The sequence below is a fragment of the Halichoeres trimaculatus genome, unplaced genomic scaffold (assembly GCF_033239565.1).
Source record: "Halichoeres trimaculatus isolate MK-OKI-2021-1 unplaced genomic scaffold, fHalTri1.1 fHalTri1_scaffold_1, whole genome shotgun sequence".
In the NCBI taxonomy this organism is placed as follows: Eukaryota; Metazoa; Chordata; class Actinopteri; order Labriformes; family Labridae; genus Halichoeres; species Halichoeres trimaculatus.
In genome coordinates, this window is record NW_027437179.1 from 15,989,736 (window position 1) to 16,009,235 (window position 19,500).

General features: G+C 40.9%; 2 protein-coding genes across 4 annotated transcripts in view; one reads left to right on the forward strand and one right to left on the reverse strand.

The window, feature by feature from the left end:
• Positions 1–7,661, forward strand: part of zhx3a (zinc fingers and homeoboxes 3a) — a 46,132-nt gene extending 38,471 nt beyond the window's left edge. For all 3 annotated transcript variants that reach the window (XM_074676521.1, XM_074676513.1, XM_074676530.1), the window contains 2 exons: positions 3,246–6,158; positions 6,696–7,661. In XM_074676521.1, the coding sequence (XP_074532622.1) occupies positions 3,442–6,158; positions 6,696–6,729 (2,751 nt within the window). In that variant the 5' untranslated portion in view covers positions 3,246–3,441 and the 3' untranslated portion in view covers positions 6,730–7,661. The remainder of the gene's footprint in view (positions 1–3,245; positions 6,159–6,695) is intronic.
• A 1,324-nt stretch (positions 7,662–8,985) lies between these two features.
• top1a (DNA topoisomerase Ia) lies at positions 8,986–18,641 on the reverse strand. Its single transcript, XM_074669314.1, has 21 exons — positions 18,467–18,641; positions 17,998–18,022; positions 16,022–16,118; positions 15,797–15,917; positions 15,197–15,249; positions 15,009–15,101; positions 14,832–14,901; positions 14,548–14,639; positions 14,327–14,442; positions 13,800–13,921; positions 13,586–13,708; positions 13,173–13,360; positions 12,951–13,095; positions 12,515–12,658; positions 12,166–12,351; positions 12,006–12,074; positions 11,814–11,928; positions 11,534–11,661; positions 10,597–10,691; positions 10,355–10,504; positions 8,986–10,251 (listed from the first exon to the last, which is right to left on the reverse strand). The coding sequence occupies exons 1-21, from the start codon at positions 18,497–18,499 to the stop codon at positions 10,149–10,151; spliced, it is 2,268 nt and encodes a 755-aa protein (XP_074525415.1). The 5' UTR covers positions 18,500–18,641; the 3' UTR covers positions 8,986–10,148.
• Between the last annotated feature and the right edge of the window lie 859 nt (positions 18,642–19,500).

Genomic DNA, 19,500 nt, shown 5'->3' on the forward strand with positions numbered 1-19,500 from the left:
TCCCCGCTCCACAGAGCCAGTGCCAGTGTGGGGACATACGACACACAGGGGACAGGGACCGTCTCAGGGTTGTCTACCTCACCGCTGAAATATAAGGCCTGGCTTTTCACAGAGAACTATTCAATGGCTCCCTGTCCGGGGAGCGCTTGTCTTGTGTCGGATCGCACGTTTCACTCGTTAGATAAAGCAGCTCATTCTTTTGATAGGTGACCTGAATCTTTATGTAACCTTTCCCAACTTTTGGCTTGTCCTGGGTTTTCTCATGTAGGAAGTTGAGTGTTCTTCCTGGGAGGAGAGCCTCTGTACTAGGTCAGCTTCTGTCTCATCACAGACCCCCCTTTCCTCTGTCGCAGCCCGACTCAGAGACCAGGTTACCATCTTCATCCCCTTTTTTCAGTCATCTTAGTGAACAGTGTGATGTCGAGAGCGCAAACAAAGACTCACTTTAGCACAACTCAACAGATTTTCCCCAAAGCTGTATAGCATAGTGAGGTCTCTGACACAGATGTTTCAGATGAACATGACTGCATTCCTCTGTTGTGTGAAACTGACTTCTAAATCCCTTCTTCAGTGGAACAAACTCAGTGAGCTGGTGTCCTCACCAGGGGTTAATCGAGTGTGCTGTCAGAGGGTATCATGACCTCTCTGGCGGCAAAACATACAGCACATGCCCACGTCTGGATGCAGTGAACCAGGATTACTGCATAAGATGCTGGTGACCTACTTATTTTGTTTTTTGTTTGTTTTGTTTTGTTATAGGTCTTTTTTCCTGTCCAAAAGCAGAAAACATCAGTTGGACCAAAAGAGAAATAGTCACATGGAGGACGTCACAGTCTGGCTGGGATCACTGTGTACTTTCGGGCAGTCATTTGAGGGTTTTAATTCTGGAACAGGTTCATCTTTTATTTACCATCCAGCCGACCATGTTGAACATGCACGTGGATGTGGTAAAAGTCTGTGGGAGCGCTGTTCTCTGTGTACAGATGCAATAGACAAATAAGAGTGTTGAAAGTATGTGAAATAGTTTCTTTTGTAACCAGCAAATGCAGAACAAGTTATGGAGGTATGTGGTGTTTCAACAGATACCAGGTTTGAAGTGGTATGATTGTAAGATCTGTGCAATTGATGCATTTTTTCAGAATTTTCAGCTTGCAGAGGAAAGTGAAGCGTTAAAGGCTGTGATATAGCAATATGTTGAATGGATGAGAGAGGTTTTACATCTCATCACACATCGTTTCTCCATCTTTTGTGTGTGTGTGTGTGTGTGTGTGTGTGTGTGTGTGTGTGTGTGTGTGTGTGTGTGTGTGTGTGTGTGTGTGTGTGTGTGTGTGTGTGTGTGTGTCCACAGATCATGCAGAGGGCATAGGCTTGTCATTTCTTCCTCATTTGAAATACTCTAACATGAGAAGGACTATAAGAACCAGCTGTTAGGCTAATGAAACACTGACTTCAGTGAATCCATTGTTTTGTCCTAAATCTTTGTTAAATATTTGTGGCTTTGTGAGCGAATATTTCATAATACAGAGAGGAACAGGGAGAAACGTTGAAGACTGCAGAGACAATCCTTATGGGGAGTGTTATGGAAAAAGAAAGTCTGCTCATATGGTTTGCTCATAGTTTGATACACCCAGCGGTCTCTGTTTTTGTGTTTGTATGCGTGCATGGGCTGCCATGCGGCTTGTTGATCACATGTAGATTTGGACGGTTTGGGCCTGAAGCTTCTAAATGCCTTCAAATGCGTTTGTACTAACCTTCAAAGACCTTGCAAGAATGTCTCAGGTCCTTAACAGGGCTATTGTTGGCTGACTGCTGGGATACACACACATACACTGGTCACCTGGTTTCCCCTTTCAACAGTACATTTTGCTAAGACGGTACATCAGGCAGTCAGTGTAAAACATATGGCTCACATCCAGGAGTGACACTCAAATACTCAATCTCTTTTCAGCAAAGATGTTTAACCTTCACGTCGGCTCTCTAGTATCAAAACAAAAAAGATAAAGATAAAGAGATCCAGAGCACGTTTTTCATTTTTATCATGTAGACATGACTTTCCTCTACCCCTGGTTATAATTCACATTATACAAATGATGTCTGTACGTATAAGACAACCTTCAGGCAAACACAAGCCTGTGTGCATATTTTTACATGAATGTGTGCGCAGACAATGTGAAACAGCTGTTAAGGTTAGACACATCTAGCACTCTCATTTTGGAGTGAAGTGCAACCCACTCAATAGATGCAAAATCCCCAAGGTACTCATACGGACAATATTTATCTATTGATACGAACACTTTCCAGGGGAGAGGCAGGTGGTATCTAGCAACACAAACTCTGGTTCTAAAATACCATCTCTCACACTTTCAGTACAACAACATAAACACTGCTCCAGCACCAGACACCCTCTTATTACAATTCTGCGGATGTTAATATCAAAACAAAGAAAAAAAATATGTGGACAGATGCCATGAAAACTTAAAAGAACCACAGCGATGGCAACAGTGGAGAAAAAACAACAAATATCTCTGAGATTAGATTGTCATTTCTGGCTCTGTCAAATTTAATGTTCTTTTCTGGATCCATAATAAGTGACAGCCAGACAGAAGTCTGTAAATCTAAGTAAAGAATCACAGCACTGACAGGCTGCGTTGTCGAAGGACTGTGTGTGTCTCTACGTGATCCAGTGTGTGTGTGTGTTGGAAAATATTTGCTCATTTGCTTTTGTTGAATGTTAGATATATGTAAGGATACATTTTATGCCCATACAGTATTTCACAGCATGCAAGCAATCACCAAAGTGTTATTCTAAACACAAGCTGTAATTTTGTTGAAGTACTCTCCTGGCTTTTTTTTCCTGTACATTAATTGAATGAATTATTCAACATAATCATCACAGACTCTAATAATGGTGAAAGGGCTATTTTAAAGGCTCTTTTTCATTAGTGCTGTAATTTCTGATGAAACCACCTACACTGATAACACAGCTTTCCCACCTACACTTACTACCTTGCATGAAGCTGTTAGCTCTCCCTGAGTTCTGCTTACTTTTATGACATGATCGAATATCTGATGTATTTCTTATTTCTCTCAAACAGCTGACTAAATTATACTATTCAAACATCCTGTTATTATCTGTTGTTTTGATAAAGTGCAGGAGCTGAACTGCATGCTTCTTTGCGGTAGTTATTTAATTAAAGATGGACTGTAAGAGTCACATGTCTCTTTTTTTTACTCTTTTCTGACAGGATCTTTGGTGCTGCTAAACTTGTCCATGTGACTGGAATCCTTAACTTGCAGAGGGCATGAAGCAACACTGTGATATCATAGTGGCTGGTCCATGACACTAAACTTCATTCAACGCTCTCCACTCTCCACCTGCCCTCTGTTTTCATCATACCGGACAAGCAACCACTCACTCTCCCATCTTCAGAAAGCTGTACAATGGCTAGCAAGAGGAAATCCACTGTACCCTGCATGATACCATCCAAATCCAAACATGTGCGCGAGGAAATCATACTGGGATCACTCCCAGAGCTCCTGCCAACAATCCCAGAAGATAGCATACTCAGCATCTCTGGAGAGGAATCTGGCCATTTCTCTCACAGCTCCTCCAAATCAGAAAGTGGCGTTGAGATGCAGAAAGGAGGAACATACAGCTGTCCAAAGTGCCGTTTTGAGTCCAGAGATCTTAACTACTTTTTGGATCACATGCACAATTACCACTTAGACTTCAGGGCCCAGCCCACCTTCTACTGCCTGAACTGTGGGGAGTCAGTCGTTCGCTTCGAGGCTTTGGCTCTGCATAATGCCAATGCCCACCCTAAGATAATGGAGGGCTTGGTCACTGCCTCCCTCACTGTCAACCAGAAGGATGGAGTAACAACTGTGGAGCAAAGCCTCTTCAAGGACAACGGAGAAGAGTACAGAGAATCTGGGATCTCCCTCACCAAAACACCAATTGCAAAGATGATGAAAGCCAAGGGGGAGCACAAAAAGATTGTGGTTTCTCACACCGTTGAGGTACGAAAGATAGACACTGGAAAGGATGTAGACCCCAGCATGCTGACAAATGTGCCTGAACTCCAAAACGGGGCTCCCAGTGTTCCTGGTCCCCCAGCTATGCCGAGGACCACTGTCACTCATGTGATTAAGACGACAGTGTCCAACCAAGTCTTTCACCAGCACACTCCCTCCCTTTATTCTCCCACCTCCACTGATTCCAATAAAGACCTTCCAAAGGTTATGATCCCTCTCAGCAGCATCCCTACCTACGATGCAGCAATGGACACCAGCAGCTTTCTTAAGACATCCTTTGGCAAGTTCCCCTACCCGACCAAAGCTGAACTTTGCTACCTAACGGTGGTCTCAGAGTTCCCAGAAGAACAAATCAAACTGTGGTTTACTGCCCAAAGGCTCAAGCAGGGCATAAGCTGGTCTCCTGAAGAGATTGAAGAAGCCAGGAGGAAGATGTTTAACACTGTGTTCCAAGGTGGAGCACCGCAAAAGCAGCCTCCTACACAACGGCACATCAATCATATAATAACCCACCACACTGTCTCTGCCCATCCAGGCGCAAAAGGACCAAACTATCAGATGGCCAAAGTACCTTACAGCAGTATAACAACCAGGCCCATTGGAGTCATAACCACCCAGGCGAGCTTGTCAACCAATCCTAATGTCACTAGGGTCTCATATTCTACTCCAGTCATCCCCCCAAAGTTTCCATCAACAATCAGAACAACAAAGGTACTCACCAAGAATATTCAACCCACTGTTGAGCCAGACAAGAGCAATGGCCTCAGCCTGGACATGGCTGGAAGCAGCGGTTGTGTCAGTAGCACCAGCAGCAGTCGAAGCAGCAGTAGCAGCAGTAGTTGCAGTAGTAGCAGCAGCATCAGCAGCTATTCCAGCAGTAGTAATGGTGGTGAAACTGTCACCAGGAAACCAGTTCAAAGCAGCAGCCCAACCAACAGCATCAACAGCATCAACAGCATCGTCACTTGCTCTACAAACATTAGCAATAATGATGAGCACTGTGTTGCTGACACCAATGGGAAACCAAATGTCAAAAGCCACAGTTTATCAATGGGATTGGAAGTTTCAAACAGTACAAAGAGTCAAGTGATTATTGATAACACCAGCAAATTCATCACCTGCAACAGTCATAATAGCAGCATAACCAGTCCACAAGCGCAGACCCTCACCACAAAGAGTGATGATGAACACAACAACTACATACACAAGACCAACAACAGCAGTATTAGCAATGAGTACCCCAGTACAACCTGCAATGACAGTGTCCCCTACATGAACCATGCCAGCAAATCCCCAACTGAAAGCACCAGCACCACTGTCATTACAAAAAGCAGCTCATCCAGTGTGGATGAGGGTAAAGGCAACAAGGACTTTCCCATTAAAGGTATGTCAATCTTACAACAACTCATCAAGGAGGAGGACCCGCAAGGAAGGGACAGAAGTGGCCCAGAGCTGAAAATCGACCCCATCAAGATTAGTTTCAAGAGGTTGAAGATGAATGAACAGGAGACATCTGAGATTGTACATCAAGAACATAAGACTGAGATGACTGAGGCGTCTGCGTCTCAGCCATCTTTCTCACCGCCCTGGGGAAGCAAGACTCCCCAGCAGCTGAACATCCTTCGACAAGTTTTTTTTAACACCCGCTGGCCAAGCAGTCAGCAGTACGAGGACTTGAGTGTCCAGACTGGCCTTCCTAAGTCAGAAGTGGTGCGCTGGTTCAGCGACAGCAGGTACAGCCACAAGAATGGGCAGCTGAAGTGGCTGGAGAACTATCAGCAACCACTCACAGATTCAGAGGAAACCAGGGGCCATAGGGATCTTGAAGCTGAGTCACCTAAGGATTCTCCAGCTGCAAAAAAGAAACTGGTTGAAAAAGAAATGAACAGGCACCTTGAAGGAGAAGCAGGACTAAACTCAGGCCAGCGGGTTGTGTGGCAGGATTCATACTCACCGCTGATGGGTCTGATGGGGCCCGAGGGGAATGGAGACCAAGGCCATTCTGAGGAGCCAGCCCAGCCAGAGGTCCTGCAGGATCTATGGTCAGAGAGAGCGGAGGACCACCAGCAGCCAGTGGGCAGTCAGGCACTCATTGAACAACAGGCTGATGCCAATCAGGCAAGGTACTGAAGCCATGGTGCTTGAATTCACAAAGTACAACACAAGTACCTGAGGTAGAATATGCTCCTTGCTGTCAGTGCCTCCAGATATTTTTCAGTCTTAGGGCTTGTTATCAATCAAGACAACAAAAAAATGTAAGCCAGGCAGACTGATAAAAGCCTGACAGCTTGTTGTTTGTTGTCGTAGCTTTGTGATGTACAGTAAAAAGGAGACAGGAAAAGTGTGTACAGGTACTCATGCTGCGTAGCTTATTCACGCAATCAAAGGTCTGTTTAAGAAGCTATTTTTAGATATGTTAGAGTCTGTGCCGTTGAATTATAGATTTAGAGCGCATGCTAATATCTGTGAATAAATCATGACAATTGTTTTTGGTGAGAGGGATTTCGAAGAGGCATGTTAATGCGTACACAGGCTTCTTTTCACAATGTCCCAATATACATAAACACCTTACTTGTAAAACTGCAAAGCAATTTAACAGATATTACCAAGTCAATGATAATAATGAGTGCATGTTGTGTTTCTGTGTGTTTTGCTGATAGGGATGGCTTAAGGATGGAGCTGCTGGAGGTGTGACTGAGCAGGCCCGATCTCGCCAGAGGGACATGATGTTTTAAAGCCGGTTTACCCCCCTGGCCATAGTCAAAAATGAGTGTTCAAAATGACAGCAGATGTGATTGTAGCTGGACCGTTGGACTCTGACTGTAACTGTGAATACCCCCCACCCCTCCTCCTCCTCCTCCTCCTCCGCTCCTCCTCTTCCATCTGCCATCACTTCCTGCCATCGTCAAAAGAAAGAACTTCTCACCTTTGAGTCCTGTGATGTTTAAGCCTTTCATGCTTCTTTGTGGTTGTGTGGGGAGGGTGCACAATGAGGTCAGTAAGAGGGATCAAAGAAAAGAACGAGAAAAAGACGCACACTGACTGGAAAACTGACTTGAATCAGCGAGATAGGATAGGGCCAAGAGATATTGTTTTTGGGTCAGATGGAGAAATATAAATATATGATTGAAACTGCACTATAAAAGAAGATTTGTACTGACTGGACATACAAAAGATGTGTCAAGGAAATGTTATTGTTGGCTTTGTGATATTTTTTACTTTTTTAGCAACCAGTACTTCAGCACTGCCTTGAATTTTACTTTTTCCGTTTATGGTTTTTCAATTCTATTTACTCTTCTATAGTCACTGTAAGTCCAGACGCAATCAAACATGGTTTATTTAGATCTGTATTAATGATGGTGATCACTTTGCAGTTCAGCTACACGCAAGAGACTATATACAATGCACTAATGAAGACAGCAATGCTAAAAACCACACTGCCCCACAGCAAAGGTATTGACAGCTCTGTCAAGATCAATACACTACACTGCCCTGCAAACTGAACAGAGAGAAGCCTGTCACGCTAACGTTGCCTTACTCAGCTCTGTCCATGTGTTTATATGACCTATCTGTCCATCACCTTGCTTTTCAGCTACTGTGCTGTCCTGAGAAAAAAAAAGACAAAAGACAAAAAAACAAAAAAACACGCCAGTGCATCAATGGTCACTGTTTGTCAATATCTGTGAAAAATCTTGTGCTGCTTTCTGTACACTTGGAGATGTTTAACTTTAAGCTGTAATTGTATCAAATATTGTTACTGGCAAAATGTTGTTCAAAGCAAAATTATCAATTTGATCCCTAGACACTGACAGAGTGAGATATTGTGCTAGCTAGAGAGCCAAATGAGGAGATCTTTGCTCTCCTCTGAATTTTGTTGTGTTTATATAAACATACAGTCACTACATGAATCCTATTAAGCTGCATCTTTGTCAAGCTGCTAATAGCTACGAACGGTGCTATACCATCCAAAGTGAAATTGGAGGTTGATCTCCTACCAGCAGTGTATGCACTTGTGTCGAATGTTACAAATTTATTTTGGTTTGCGATAAATGGAATCTGGACTTACGGTGTTATGATCACTTAAAAAATTTTTATGAAATAGTCTGATCATAAAGCACTGTTGTATCATCCTTTCTACACTTCTGAACCTTTACAGAATAAACTGAATACACACCAAGCAGTGAAGTCTCATTATTTGCCAAGCACCTAAATACAAACTGTACCATGGATACTAGTTAATTTATGCAGTGATGAATTTCAGTGTCATGCAGCAGAATTGGACTAAGGAAGTGTATACAGCCCCACCTGCTGGTTAACACATGCCATTACAGCGAGTGTGTGGTACTGTGGATATGTCTTAATCTGATTCCGTGGCTGGCTTTGCTGTGAGTCATTTTTTAAGTGTATGAAAGTTTTACATTTTAATTATCTTTGAAATTATTAATAAATTTCCTCCATTTTTGGGTAAAAGTTTTGGTTAAAAATTGGTGCTGAAACATGACAGTCACATCTGTTCTATCTGTAGTCTGTTTTTTAGACCTGAAATTAAAGTTTCACAGCTTCAAGATTTTAATTTTTTTTTTTCTTCTGGAACGTCTTTAAAAAAAATAACAATAATAAAATAAATCTTCATCAAGTGGAACATTCTATGCAAGTCAGATAAAGTTCAAGCCTGTGTTCCAAGTAAAAGAGATCAAATGTTTGGCAAGTCCACCGTCATGGTTGCTGGTCCAAAACCAACACACAGCTGTGCAACTTCAGTGCTCTGCTCAGGGTTCAGTCTTTGTTTTTAAAAACAAGGCAAATGCTTGATTCCTGAATACACTTCCTAAAAAATACCTGAGAAAACGTTTAACCAGTTAAGACAAGTGGGGAAAAAAAGAAAAGACACTTCTTATTAAATTGTAGGATTTTATTCAGTTTTCAACCTACACTGAGCATAAAACTCAAATAAAACATGATCAAAGGCTATGACAGAAGGTAAAACAAGAATAGGATGTTGACTTTACAGCTACTTACATCAATGTTTCTATCATAAGAGTGGAATTAAATGAACTGGATTCACATTAAAATGTTACATTTCCTTAACCTCATTCTTTACACAATTAAAAAAATGCCTAAAATTGTAACAGATTGGTAATTTTTGGCAAAGTGGATATCCCTCACATACCATTCTGGAAAGACAAACTCTCCATTTACTGACTTTAAATACATTATCATAGCATTTTCTTCAAGTAACAGATGGGGGATTTTTCTCTGGGAGCAACTGTTAAATTAAGTTAAAAATCAGATGTAGACATGGCAACGCAGTGAGATTCAGAGGATGCTTGCAGCTTAGAATGATAAAAATGAATGGTTCACATTTACACTGAAAAGATAAGTCCCTGATGGAGGCTGTAAAACAAGATATTCACATTCTGCTTGCTTAAGTAAATATTGACATGGTTGCATTATTTTTGCCCTTTGCCAGCCCAGACATCCTCTTTCATGCTAAACAGTTCAACATTGTCCAGTTAAAAATATTCAACCAAACAGATCGCTTCATAGGCCAAGACACACATACACACGCACGTGCGAACACACACGAACCCCTCAAATGTTAAAACTCACATTTCCATGTTCCTTGAAAGGCCTGTGGGTGTAGTCAAGGATTCATTTGATTTAACTTTGTCTATCAAAATATAGAATTCAATAATACATGGGAGGCTAAAATACAGAGCAAGTGAACAAGAAAAATAAAACAATAAAAGCATTTTTTGTCTTTTTGCTTGAATACAGTAGCTGTAGGACAATAGAGTTCAAAGTTCAGGTATTGTCAGATTTGCCCCTGAGGGAGCGAGACGAAGATAAAATAACTTCCAATTACTTTGCTTTGATGCCGAGTTGTGGGTGTAGTTCGGCCCTGACTCCTGATCTCAGATCAGATGTTTTAGACTACCCACAACCACTCCTGCCACTTCAACATGGCCTCAATTCATCTTACCATGTCGCCACTGATCAAACTGTCAGATAATTCCTGGCAGGTCTGGCCATCGAGTAAAATTGACTTAAGCTAAAAAAAACAAGTATCCAATAAAAATGGGTGTATCATAGTTAAAACCACAAACTGGGATTTAAAATTCATAGTCCTCGTCTGCCATATCAATGGCCCAGGCAAACTTCTCACGCTGTGTTTTGTTGTAGATCTTCTCCACAGGGATGCCCCACTTCTTACACCTAGAAAACAGACAAGGCAATTAATCGTTGGAACAAAGCTTTAAATAGATCCAGGAGAAATGCACGTTTTCTAAGACTGAAACTTTTCAGAATATTGTCTTACCAAGCCACAGAGATGCGAGGGTCCAGATAGTTCAGCTTGGAAGTGCCAAGGGCAATTTGCTTGTTCTCCTCACGATCAGTTGCCTGCACCTCCAGCTTCATGAGCTGCTCCTCTATCCTCTGAACGGCTTTCTTCTTGGTCTCCACAGCCCTACAGAGGAGGGAGCAGAGAGCAGGCACAAGAGGTTAAAAATTTTGAGAACAGGGTTACACAAGAATTTGTGCAAAAGTTTAGTTACTTACTTTTTGGACTTCTCATCTCTTCGTACTTTTGCATCTGCCTTGGCGCTTTTCAATTCTCTCTTGGCATCAGAGAGCTGGTCCCTTTTAGCATCGATCTAGGGAGAAAAAAATTGTACAAAACAATCAGTCATAAACAGTATTCATTATACTGGGGTGAAATGTCTAGCTTTCACAGACCCTTTGCATCATATTCACAGTAAGTGGTAGCAAAATGTGTTTTTAGTGACTCAATCACAAGCACTCTGCCTAAGGACAAGGTGCTGATGTTTCTGCTCAGTAAAACAATCTTAAACAAGATAGGATGGGACTGGTCACCTAGGTAACCAGAAAAATAGATGCCTGTCAGAAGACCATCACAGAAACAGAGTCCATATAATATCACTAAGCTTTTCTAAGTGGCAGTAGCATTTTTTCTTTCACCCCAGTTTTGTATTTCAGCATATTTTACACAGGAGATGGGGTATATAGAGGCAGACAACTGCCTCATTGCACAAAGCATGCTGGATTCACTTCCAGGAAGACCAGTCTGACAACACACAGTATTTTGATGCTTTTCTGCATTTAGATTTAACCAGGCATTTAAACAAACTGCTTCACTGAAGTAAATAGACCTGAAGTGCTTGTTTGATTGAAAAGACTCTTCAACCACCAGCGCTACACCGTGGGTTGGCTCAATTATTGTAACTGACAGGGTGTAAAAGCATAGTATGTGAAAAAGGTAGACATCTGCAAAGAAAATGCAAATGTCAGAACATAATGACTGTTCATGCATGAGGACAGTTTAGTTTTGTTTTTCCTCTGTTGGAGGAAATTACTTAATGGTGAGTGGCTAACAAATCTCTGAGCAAAGTCAGTTAATGTGGATATCAAGTGTGTTGTCAATAATCCAACATGAAAAGGATCAGTTTCTGTAGAGTATTTAAAAACATATGTCTACCTTTGTTTGCAGGTTCTGCATGGACTTCTCAAATGTCTTTGGTGGAGCCCTCTGATGGTTACACAGGATGGCCACAGCTCTGTTGGCCCTGTTGTAGGACAGGATTTTGGCTGGAATGTTCTCATCCGCTACAGAGAAATGAGAATTGTGATTACTTTGTATGGATCCCCAACAGGATGATTCACTGAGCATCTGCTCTTTGTTTCTTTGATTTAACCTAACGTGGGTCACTGCTGGATGCTTCTAAACTGTAGCTCTTTGACTGCAGATAGACACAAACCATTCGTGAGCTCCTTCAGCTGCTGTTGCAGGGTGATTGAGGCATTGTAGGTACGGAAAACTTTGGCTGTCAGACCATCCATCAGTTCCTGAAGATGCTTGTTCAGGACAGAAGTCTGCAGGAGAGAAACCGTCAGTGTTAGGAGTGAGTTCTGAAGATTTTCGTTGCTTTTCCAGGTAATGTTTTACTTACATTCAGGCGATCAAACAGGTCGTCATCAGGCTCCTTGTTCTCCATAAACAGCTGAAGGTTTTTGAACACCTAAAATAGACAGGACACACATTACAGTTGCAGTTCTGGCACATTTTAAACAAAGTTACACTATTAAAATCACAGTTAATCTAGTCCTTACCCTTTTCTCCACAGGTACTTTGTTGTAGTAGCGAATGGAGTCTTTACCCAGGAAGTCAAACTCCACCACATACTCTTGACCATCGTTTTCTGGATAGAGCTTGATGTGTTCGACTCTCAGAGAGCAGCAGCCCACGGTGTCTGCAGTCTCCCCTTCCTCCTTCTCGTTACCTGCTCTCAGAGCCAACTAGAGCACACCAAGACGGCTGGATTAGAGATGGCTTTCAGACGCATTACTCTAAACTATTTATCAGCACCAGCTCACAGTGAAAACATTCCTAAAATCCAATTATACTGGTTTAAACTCCTCAAGCTATAGACACTATGTGAATATTCATCAGACACCTCACCTTGTCAATGAAGTACAGCGCCACAGCTCGCTGTCTTATCCGCATCTCCTTGGACTTCCAGTCTTCACGGTACTGGCCTCTGATACGGTCAACACATTTCTTCAATCTTCTGGCAATTTCATATTTCTGCCAATCCTTCTCTCCCTACAGAAAGAATTAAGTGGTGAATACTAATGCTTGGACCAAGTTATCCAAAACCATATTTTTGAAGAAAAGGTCACCCGTTGTTTGACTTATTGACCTGCATTCTGCCAAGTACCCACTTTTTTACATTAAAAACAAAAGCCGGTGGGTTTAAAGCAGCCCTTGGCCACACAATGTGCAGAGGGTGCAATCTAAAAGATAAGACTGACATGATACCTTAAAAAAAAATGAGATATGTGACCCATAATAATATCCAAGGCCTTGCAGTACAGCTCTTGCCCCATCAGCTTACCTTAATCCTTGAGCTGGGGTTAAGCATGATGTACTTGATGGAGCCTTGAATGTTCTCAGTCCATGACACCAGCCAAGTCACCTTGTTGTCATGACGAACCTCTTTCCACTTTGTACCTGGAGGAGGCTCAGGGTGCTTGGAGTCCCTATAAGAAGCACATCACTTAGTATATCAGTTCCTCTCTATCAGGTACAGATTTGAAAGAAGCAGTCAGTCACTCACTTGCTGCAGTTGATGATGATGTCTTTTGGCCTGATTCGGCGTTTAAGCATTCCCATCTTGGGATGATCTCCTCGCCCACGGAACAGGCCTGGGGGCTCAATGCGGAAGTTTGCAATTCGTTCCCTGTGGTTGTCCATGATGCAAAAGCCATACTCCTGCAGAAGGCGCTCATTCTCCTCCTTTATTTTCTGTAAATTGTGAAGTAAAGAGTCGTCTCAACACCAGCCACAAAACTGTAGGTTAAATCAACAGTCAGATTATATCCTTCATCTTTTCAACTGAAAACTTCTAGTAACACATGCATCCAGAAATGTATTTCACTGTTGTGCAATATGGACTTATCACAATAACGAATAATTCACTTCATAGTATCAGTAAACACTGCAGCTTAATATATATTTATTTGCACTGACCAGTTTCTCCTCCTTTGTCATGGCCTTCCTGGCTTCAGATTGGGCTTTGAAGTAATCACTCATCTCTGCGAAGTCACACTTCTTCAGGTCTGTAATCTTCGCCTTCTCGTCAGATGTCATTTCCTGCAAGAGCAAAACACAGAACTTGGCAAAAATCTTCAAACAGCATCAAAGAGTTTGACATCTCTGCTTGAGAAACATTTCTTTTTACTACCTTTCTCCAATCTTTGAAGAAGTTTTTGCGGAAGATGTCTTTTGTTGTATATTCATGGTCCAACATTTTGGCGAAGAATGTCGCGACCTCCTCAGCTTCTGGACTGAGCTTCATGTGCTTACCTAAAAAACAGCGAAAAGGTTAGTATTTTGCATCCATACCATCTCAAACTTGTCCATTAAAGACAAAAATACTTGTGTTGTTAAATACTCTGCACTAACATTTTCACTCAAACAAGTTTTTGTTAATCAAACCTGACAGTATTCAGGATGCACTTTATTCTGTTGCCATGTGTTGCACTTCATTACTAATAAATTGTGAACTTATGTTGGCATTTTAAAGCCACAGAATACAGGACAATCGATTAACTAAGGAGAAACACCCTTATTTCAGACCAATCTATCTGAATTTAGCAGTTCTCCTACTGGACATTTTTGTTGCAGATATCTTTATCTACCAGATAACTGCACTTAAAGCAGCCAAAGACATTTGAATACCAGCCATCGTTAACTCTGGCACCATCTTACCATCGTAGTAAAACTTGACATTGCTAGGAAGGGGCTCATAAGGTGGCGCAAACACTGGCCCTTTGTGTTCCAGAAACTTCCATTTGACGCCATCTGTGTATCTCTCTTCTTCCCACCTGGAACAAACAGAGGAGAGAGTTTTACATGCCAAAGAAACTGTTACTCCACTCAACAATAAAAAAATATACACAGTGATAGAATGGCTGACATTAATAACTCACCACTTCCACTTCTCTTCTGGCTCTTTCTTTGCTTTCTTTTTCCCATCAGCGACTTCTCCCTTTTTGTTTTTGGACTTTTTAGACTTTGTGTCCTAAATGAAAAAACAAAAGCAGTGAAGTTTCTCTTTACACATTTGTGGAGTACAATAAATGTTAACAAATGGCTCAGTAACTATTGTTCACAAAATGCACCAGGGGCTTTCTGAATTTGTGCTTTCTAGTAAACTGAGGAAAGGGGCACCTCTCCATTTGTAACTGACAATACAAACAGGAATTCTGTTTACCTCTTCTGGTTTTCTTTTCTTTGCCTTCTTGTCATTTTCTGTCTTGATTTTCTTCGGCTTGAATTCAGAGCTAGAAATAAAAGCATAGTTTGGTCAAATGAGATTCCTCTGTAAACAGTTTTATGGCCCAGGTAAATTCAAAAAAGGTGAAGTAGTCAAACTTTATAGGCCACTTACTCAAAATCATCATCCCGTTCTCTTTTTAGAGACTTCTCAAGTTTAGGAGAGTGGTAAAAATCTTCTTCAGGCTCAGACTTCACATGTAGGGGGCTGCACAAAATAACAATAAATAAATGCCTGCATTTAGAAAGCATTTAATGGAAGCATAATTCAGCACTGGGGGGTGATGTGGAGCTTTGATGTACCTGGCGAAGCCATTTTCTTTTTCCTTTTTGACTTTACCGTCAAGGGACTTCATCTAAGGGAAACAAAAACTTTGTTAGAACAAAATAAAAACAGCTTAGCTTCATCCAGAAAAAAAACAATAATTCAGGCCATTCATATTAAATTTGTTCACTGTTAAAAGCTTTTTTTTGCCTCACATAATTCTGTGGTTTCTATAAAAGCCATAACAGTCAGCGCTGGAAAAACTTTGCTTTTATATATCTTAAACACCATCACATCATATTAATGCACATCACTAAAAGATATGAGCGACCTGTTAAAATACAAAACATATTCATTAATTCAAATCCTAATCTCTGTGTTATACAAAATTAATTTTAATGGCTGCTCAGCGCATGATTTGAATGTGATGATTCTTAAAATCATGTTTCGTATCCACTTTCACATGAGACGTGTCATAATTTTAACACGCCTGGGAATTTTCATTTTGCTCTGGGTATGATTGACAAAAACACCAACATCAACATTCAAATTGAAAAACAACAGTACAAGTCATAATCTAGGCACTGAAATCAGAACCACACATGCATGTACGATGATTTTCAGGCATCTTAATTCACCTTCTCCTCCTTCCTCTTTTCCTTGTGCTTGTCCTTGTATTTGTCTGTGCTGCCATCTTTGTGCTTCACCTTTTCCTTCTCTTTGTCTCTGTGTTTTTTGTCTGAGGGATCCTTGTGATCACTAGAATTTTAAAAACATGCAAAATATTTTTTAGCTGGAGGAGCTAAACATTAACTTTTTAAACAGGGATCAAGTTGAATGCCAGTCCATTTGCAGAATCATACCTGTTGCCATGCTTTGATTTCTCTCGTTCCTTATCCTTTTTGTGGTCCTTATGTTTGTGCTCCTTCTCTTTGTACTTGTCTTTATGCTTGTGAGAGTCTGAGAAGAAAACAACGTCACATATTTCTACAGGGAATGACAATTTAAACAAGCCCACAACAAACCGCCTGTGATACAGTTGTGGTGCACATACATTAACAGCAACATTTACTTATTAGCACAAGTGTCATCTGTGTGATTCTGTGCAGTGTGTTTCTTTTGACTGGATGTTAATGTAGACTTGAGCAAAAGCAGATAATCCTAATCAAACTGAGAATGCCACCAGCAAAAGCAAAAAACAACTTAAATTGCAGCCACAAGGTCTGAATTTGAGTGGAAACCGAGTATAAAAGTGTGTAGACTGAAAATTAATTGCAGAGTAGCACAGCACCTTCTACTGCTGGATGAACGTCACTGTTTGAGAAAGGCAAGTTGCAACATGCAGCTGAACAGAGTAGACTTTCATTATCTTTGCAAAAACCAGTTTCTCAAATTAAAAAAAAGCTATAAAAATCATTTAAATACAAAAAATATGAGCTAGACATGCCTCAATTCTGTACACAGACATAGCCGACAATTGCAGGGTTTACTGAATGGTCCCACAACACACTACCTGTGCTCCCCTAGTGCCAGTCATGTACAAACAAGTAATGTGTTTATCAGTGCTGGATGAAACTGAACAATGGGTAAATTTGGTTACGCGAGCAAGCTAGGTCAATTCCTTTTTTGATTAACACTTTGAAACATGTCTTATTTTGAATACTTTATTTTTTAAAAATGAGGTATTAAGTCTATCCCATAATTAAGGTCAAACATCTTGCATTTCATCAAAGTAACCCTCAACTGTTTCTAAACTACAGAGCATCTCTTACAGACTTGCTGCTTCCTTTGAACACTTTAAGGCAAAGTCAAAGGCCTGTGTGCCCTACAGCTGTTTTTATTTTTTTTTCCCCAGTGCCATCACATGATTTCTGAATTAGTAGAAAGCTGAATATAAAATCATTAACATAGGAAAAAGGGAGAAAAAAGTCATAATACTGCATGTATGGTGGCTATCTTTATATGTAGCATCCGCACAAACATAACAAAAGATAACATTCAAGATGGGGATGGTTAGGTAAAAATTGTATTTTAATTCATAATGAAACAAGAAACCTCCTGTGCAGGGAAGTTTTAGTGGATTTGTGTTGTACTCCTTAAATGAATGTTGGAAACTAAGATGTGGAAAAAAAAGCTTAAAAGGGGAACTTGATGTTTTTATAAAATGAGACGTTCATATTACGACCTCTGATTATCAATGCGGTTATTAATTTGAGCGATTGCTTTAAGTGTTGTCTTCAAGTGTGGATATAACTTAATATGGGTCACTTTCTCCAAGCAATAGGTAAAGACAATTTCTCGGAACGGTCAAAAATACCATAAGCAGTGAAAAGGCGTTTTCAAGACCGCTTATCAAAGGCTAGACTCTTCGTGGTCAGCACATGGTATCTGAACGGTGCACTATGCTTTAGCATTTCTCCTCCTCACAGCCATCTGTGTGTGGTTCACAGTCTGGGTTCAGCTCACAGCGCCGTCAGGCCGCTACACCGAAAAAGAAAATGGCGCAGAGACTAAGTCCTCAACCCCCAAACCCTTACTTTCAGGAGAGAAATGCGCTATGAAGATCTGCCCAACAAGACTTTCCAGTGGGATAAACTGATAAAACACCTCAAGGTGTGTATCAGAAATCATTCGGATTGAGAATATAAGGTGTGGAAAAGCTTTAATAAGGGTTGCCTTTTGAACAATAGGAGCCTGTGAGTGAGACAGAGGACTTAGTCTCTGGACGCCATTTCTGTCCTCTACTGAAACTAACGCTACGTTTCATGTGTGCCATCATTATCTGTCAGAAACTGATCAAACCTCTCATGTTTAATCTGAGCTTAATGTCGAAACTTACCATTGAAACGGGAGCCACAGTCAACCTGAAAAATTAAACACAGATCAATGTTAAATATCGTAGTTGCTAATTAGCCGGCTAACTAACTTTGAACTTGCTGAATCGTATAGCGACAGTTTGCTAGCTGTCCAGCTAACCAGGCTAGCTTGTACTGTAGCTCAGTGTCTGATGCCGACAGAGCTTCTGCTAACTCAAGCTACAGCTGACACCAGTCTAAAATGAAGCGTTACCTTGCTTTTTGTGCTATCTATGGTTCGCCGAGCTACTCTGACAGTCACTCATACCCTACCTTTTCGATAAAATACAAATAAGAACAAGACTAAACGTGTCAACTCACTGATAACAACAAAATGAGTTGGTAGGCTAACGCGCGCTAGCAGGTACTGTCCAAAGATAGCCAAGTTACCCTGACACAACCAAGCGAATTAAACCATGGCTCATGTCTTTTAAGCGCCTGTAATGGCATTACCTGGTCCTCACTGTGGGAAAGGTCCCCACTCATTTCCAAAGAGTTGTTTGGTCGGAAATCAAAGATAGGCAACGTGAAGGGTTACCACACACCGGCCAAGAGATGCAGGCAGAATGAAGAAAAGACACAGTTGTGTAAGAGAAAGAAGTCCCAGTTCAACTCAAATGCGCATGCGCTTTAATTTAAATGGTAGGGGCCCTGAGGCTCCTCCTCCTTTCAAAACGTGTTGCTCACTTTCCCAATAGTACATGTGGCTACAGAGCCAAGGAGTGTAGGGTCAGGACCGTGCAGCCTATACGAAAACATGTCTATGTTCAGGACTGCAACAAAACGGCCGCTTCACTGTGACCCTCGTGATGTCAGAGCAGTGATGATAGGGTGCAGTAAGATACAATGGGGTAAGGTTGTACATTTTTAATAAGAATGGACGTTAAACACCGAAAAGGCCACACGAAGTTCTGAGTGAGTAAAATAATTTAGAAACAAAATAGTTCAGAGCAAAATTACTGTATATCGTTTTTATCTTGTTACCAAGCTAGTCAGTAACAGCACAGCAACAATACTCCCATTTAACATCATTAATCACAATAGCTATTGGGGCATTTCTGTCATAAATGTTCCTTATTTGTCCTGGAGTTGTAACATCAGGAAAAACTTAATTATTCCAAAAATGTCACAAACTTACTTGATGGCTTTTTTTTAGTCTGTTTTTTTTTATGTCTGTTAAAACCGTTATATAGTTTGGGTGTTGTCAAATGGGCCTGTGCCCAGCAAGAGTTTAGCACACACTGCAGTTTTGTCATAAAATTTACATTTGTGGGTTAAAAAAAAAATCACAGTTTAAATCAAATCTAGGTTTTTATCCTTCATATATGTTGTACAAGAACTTAGGTTTTACTTTAATTATAAAAAATGATGACCAACTGTCTTGATGATTCCTGACATTTTTATAAAGAGAAAAAAAAAGAGTTGTACAAAAGTGCTGCATACATTACCTCTTTAGGGTTTTACTGACCACATTTTTTAAAGATATG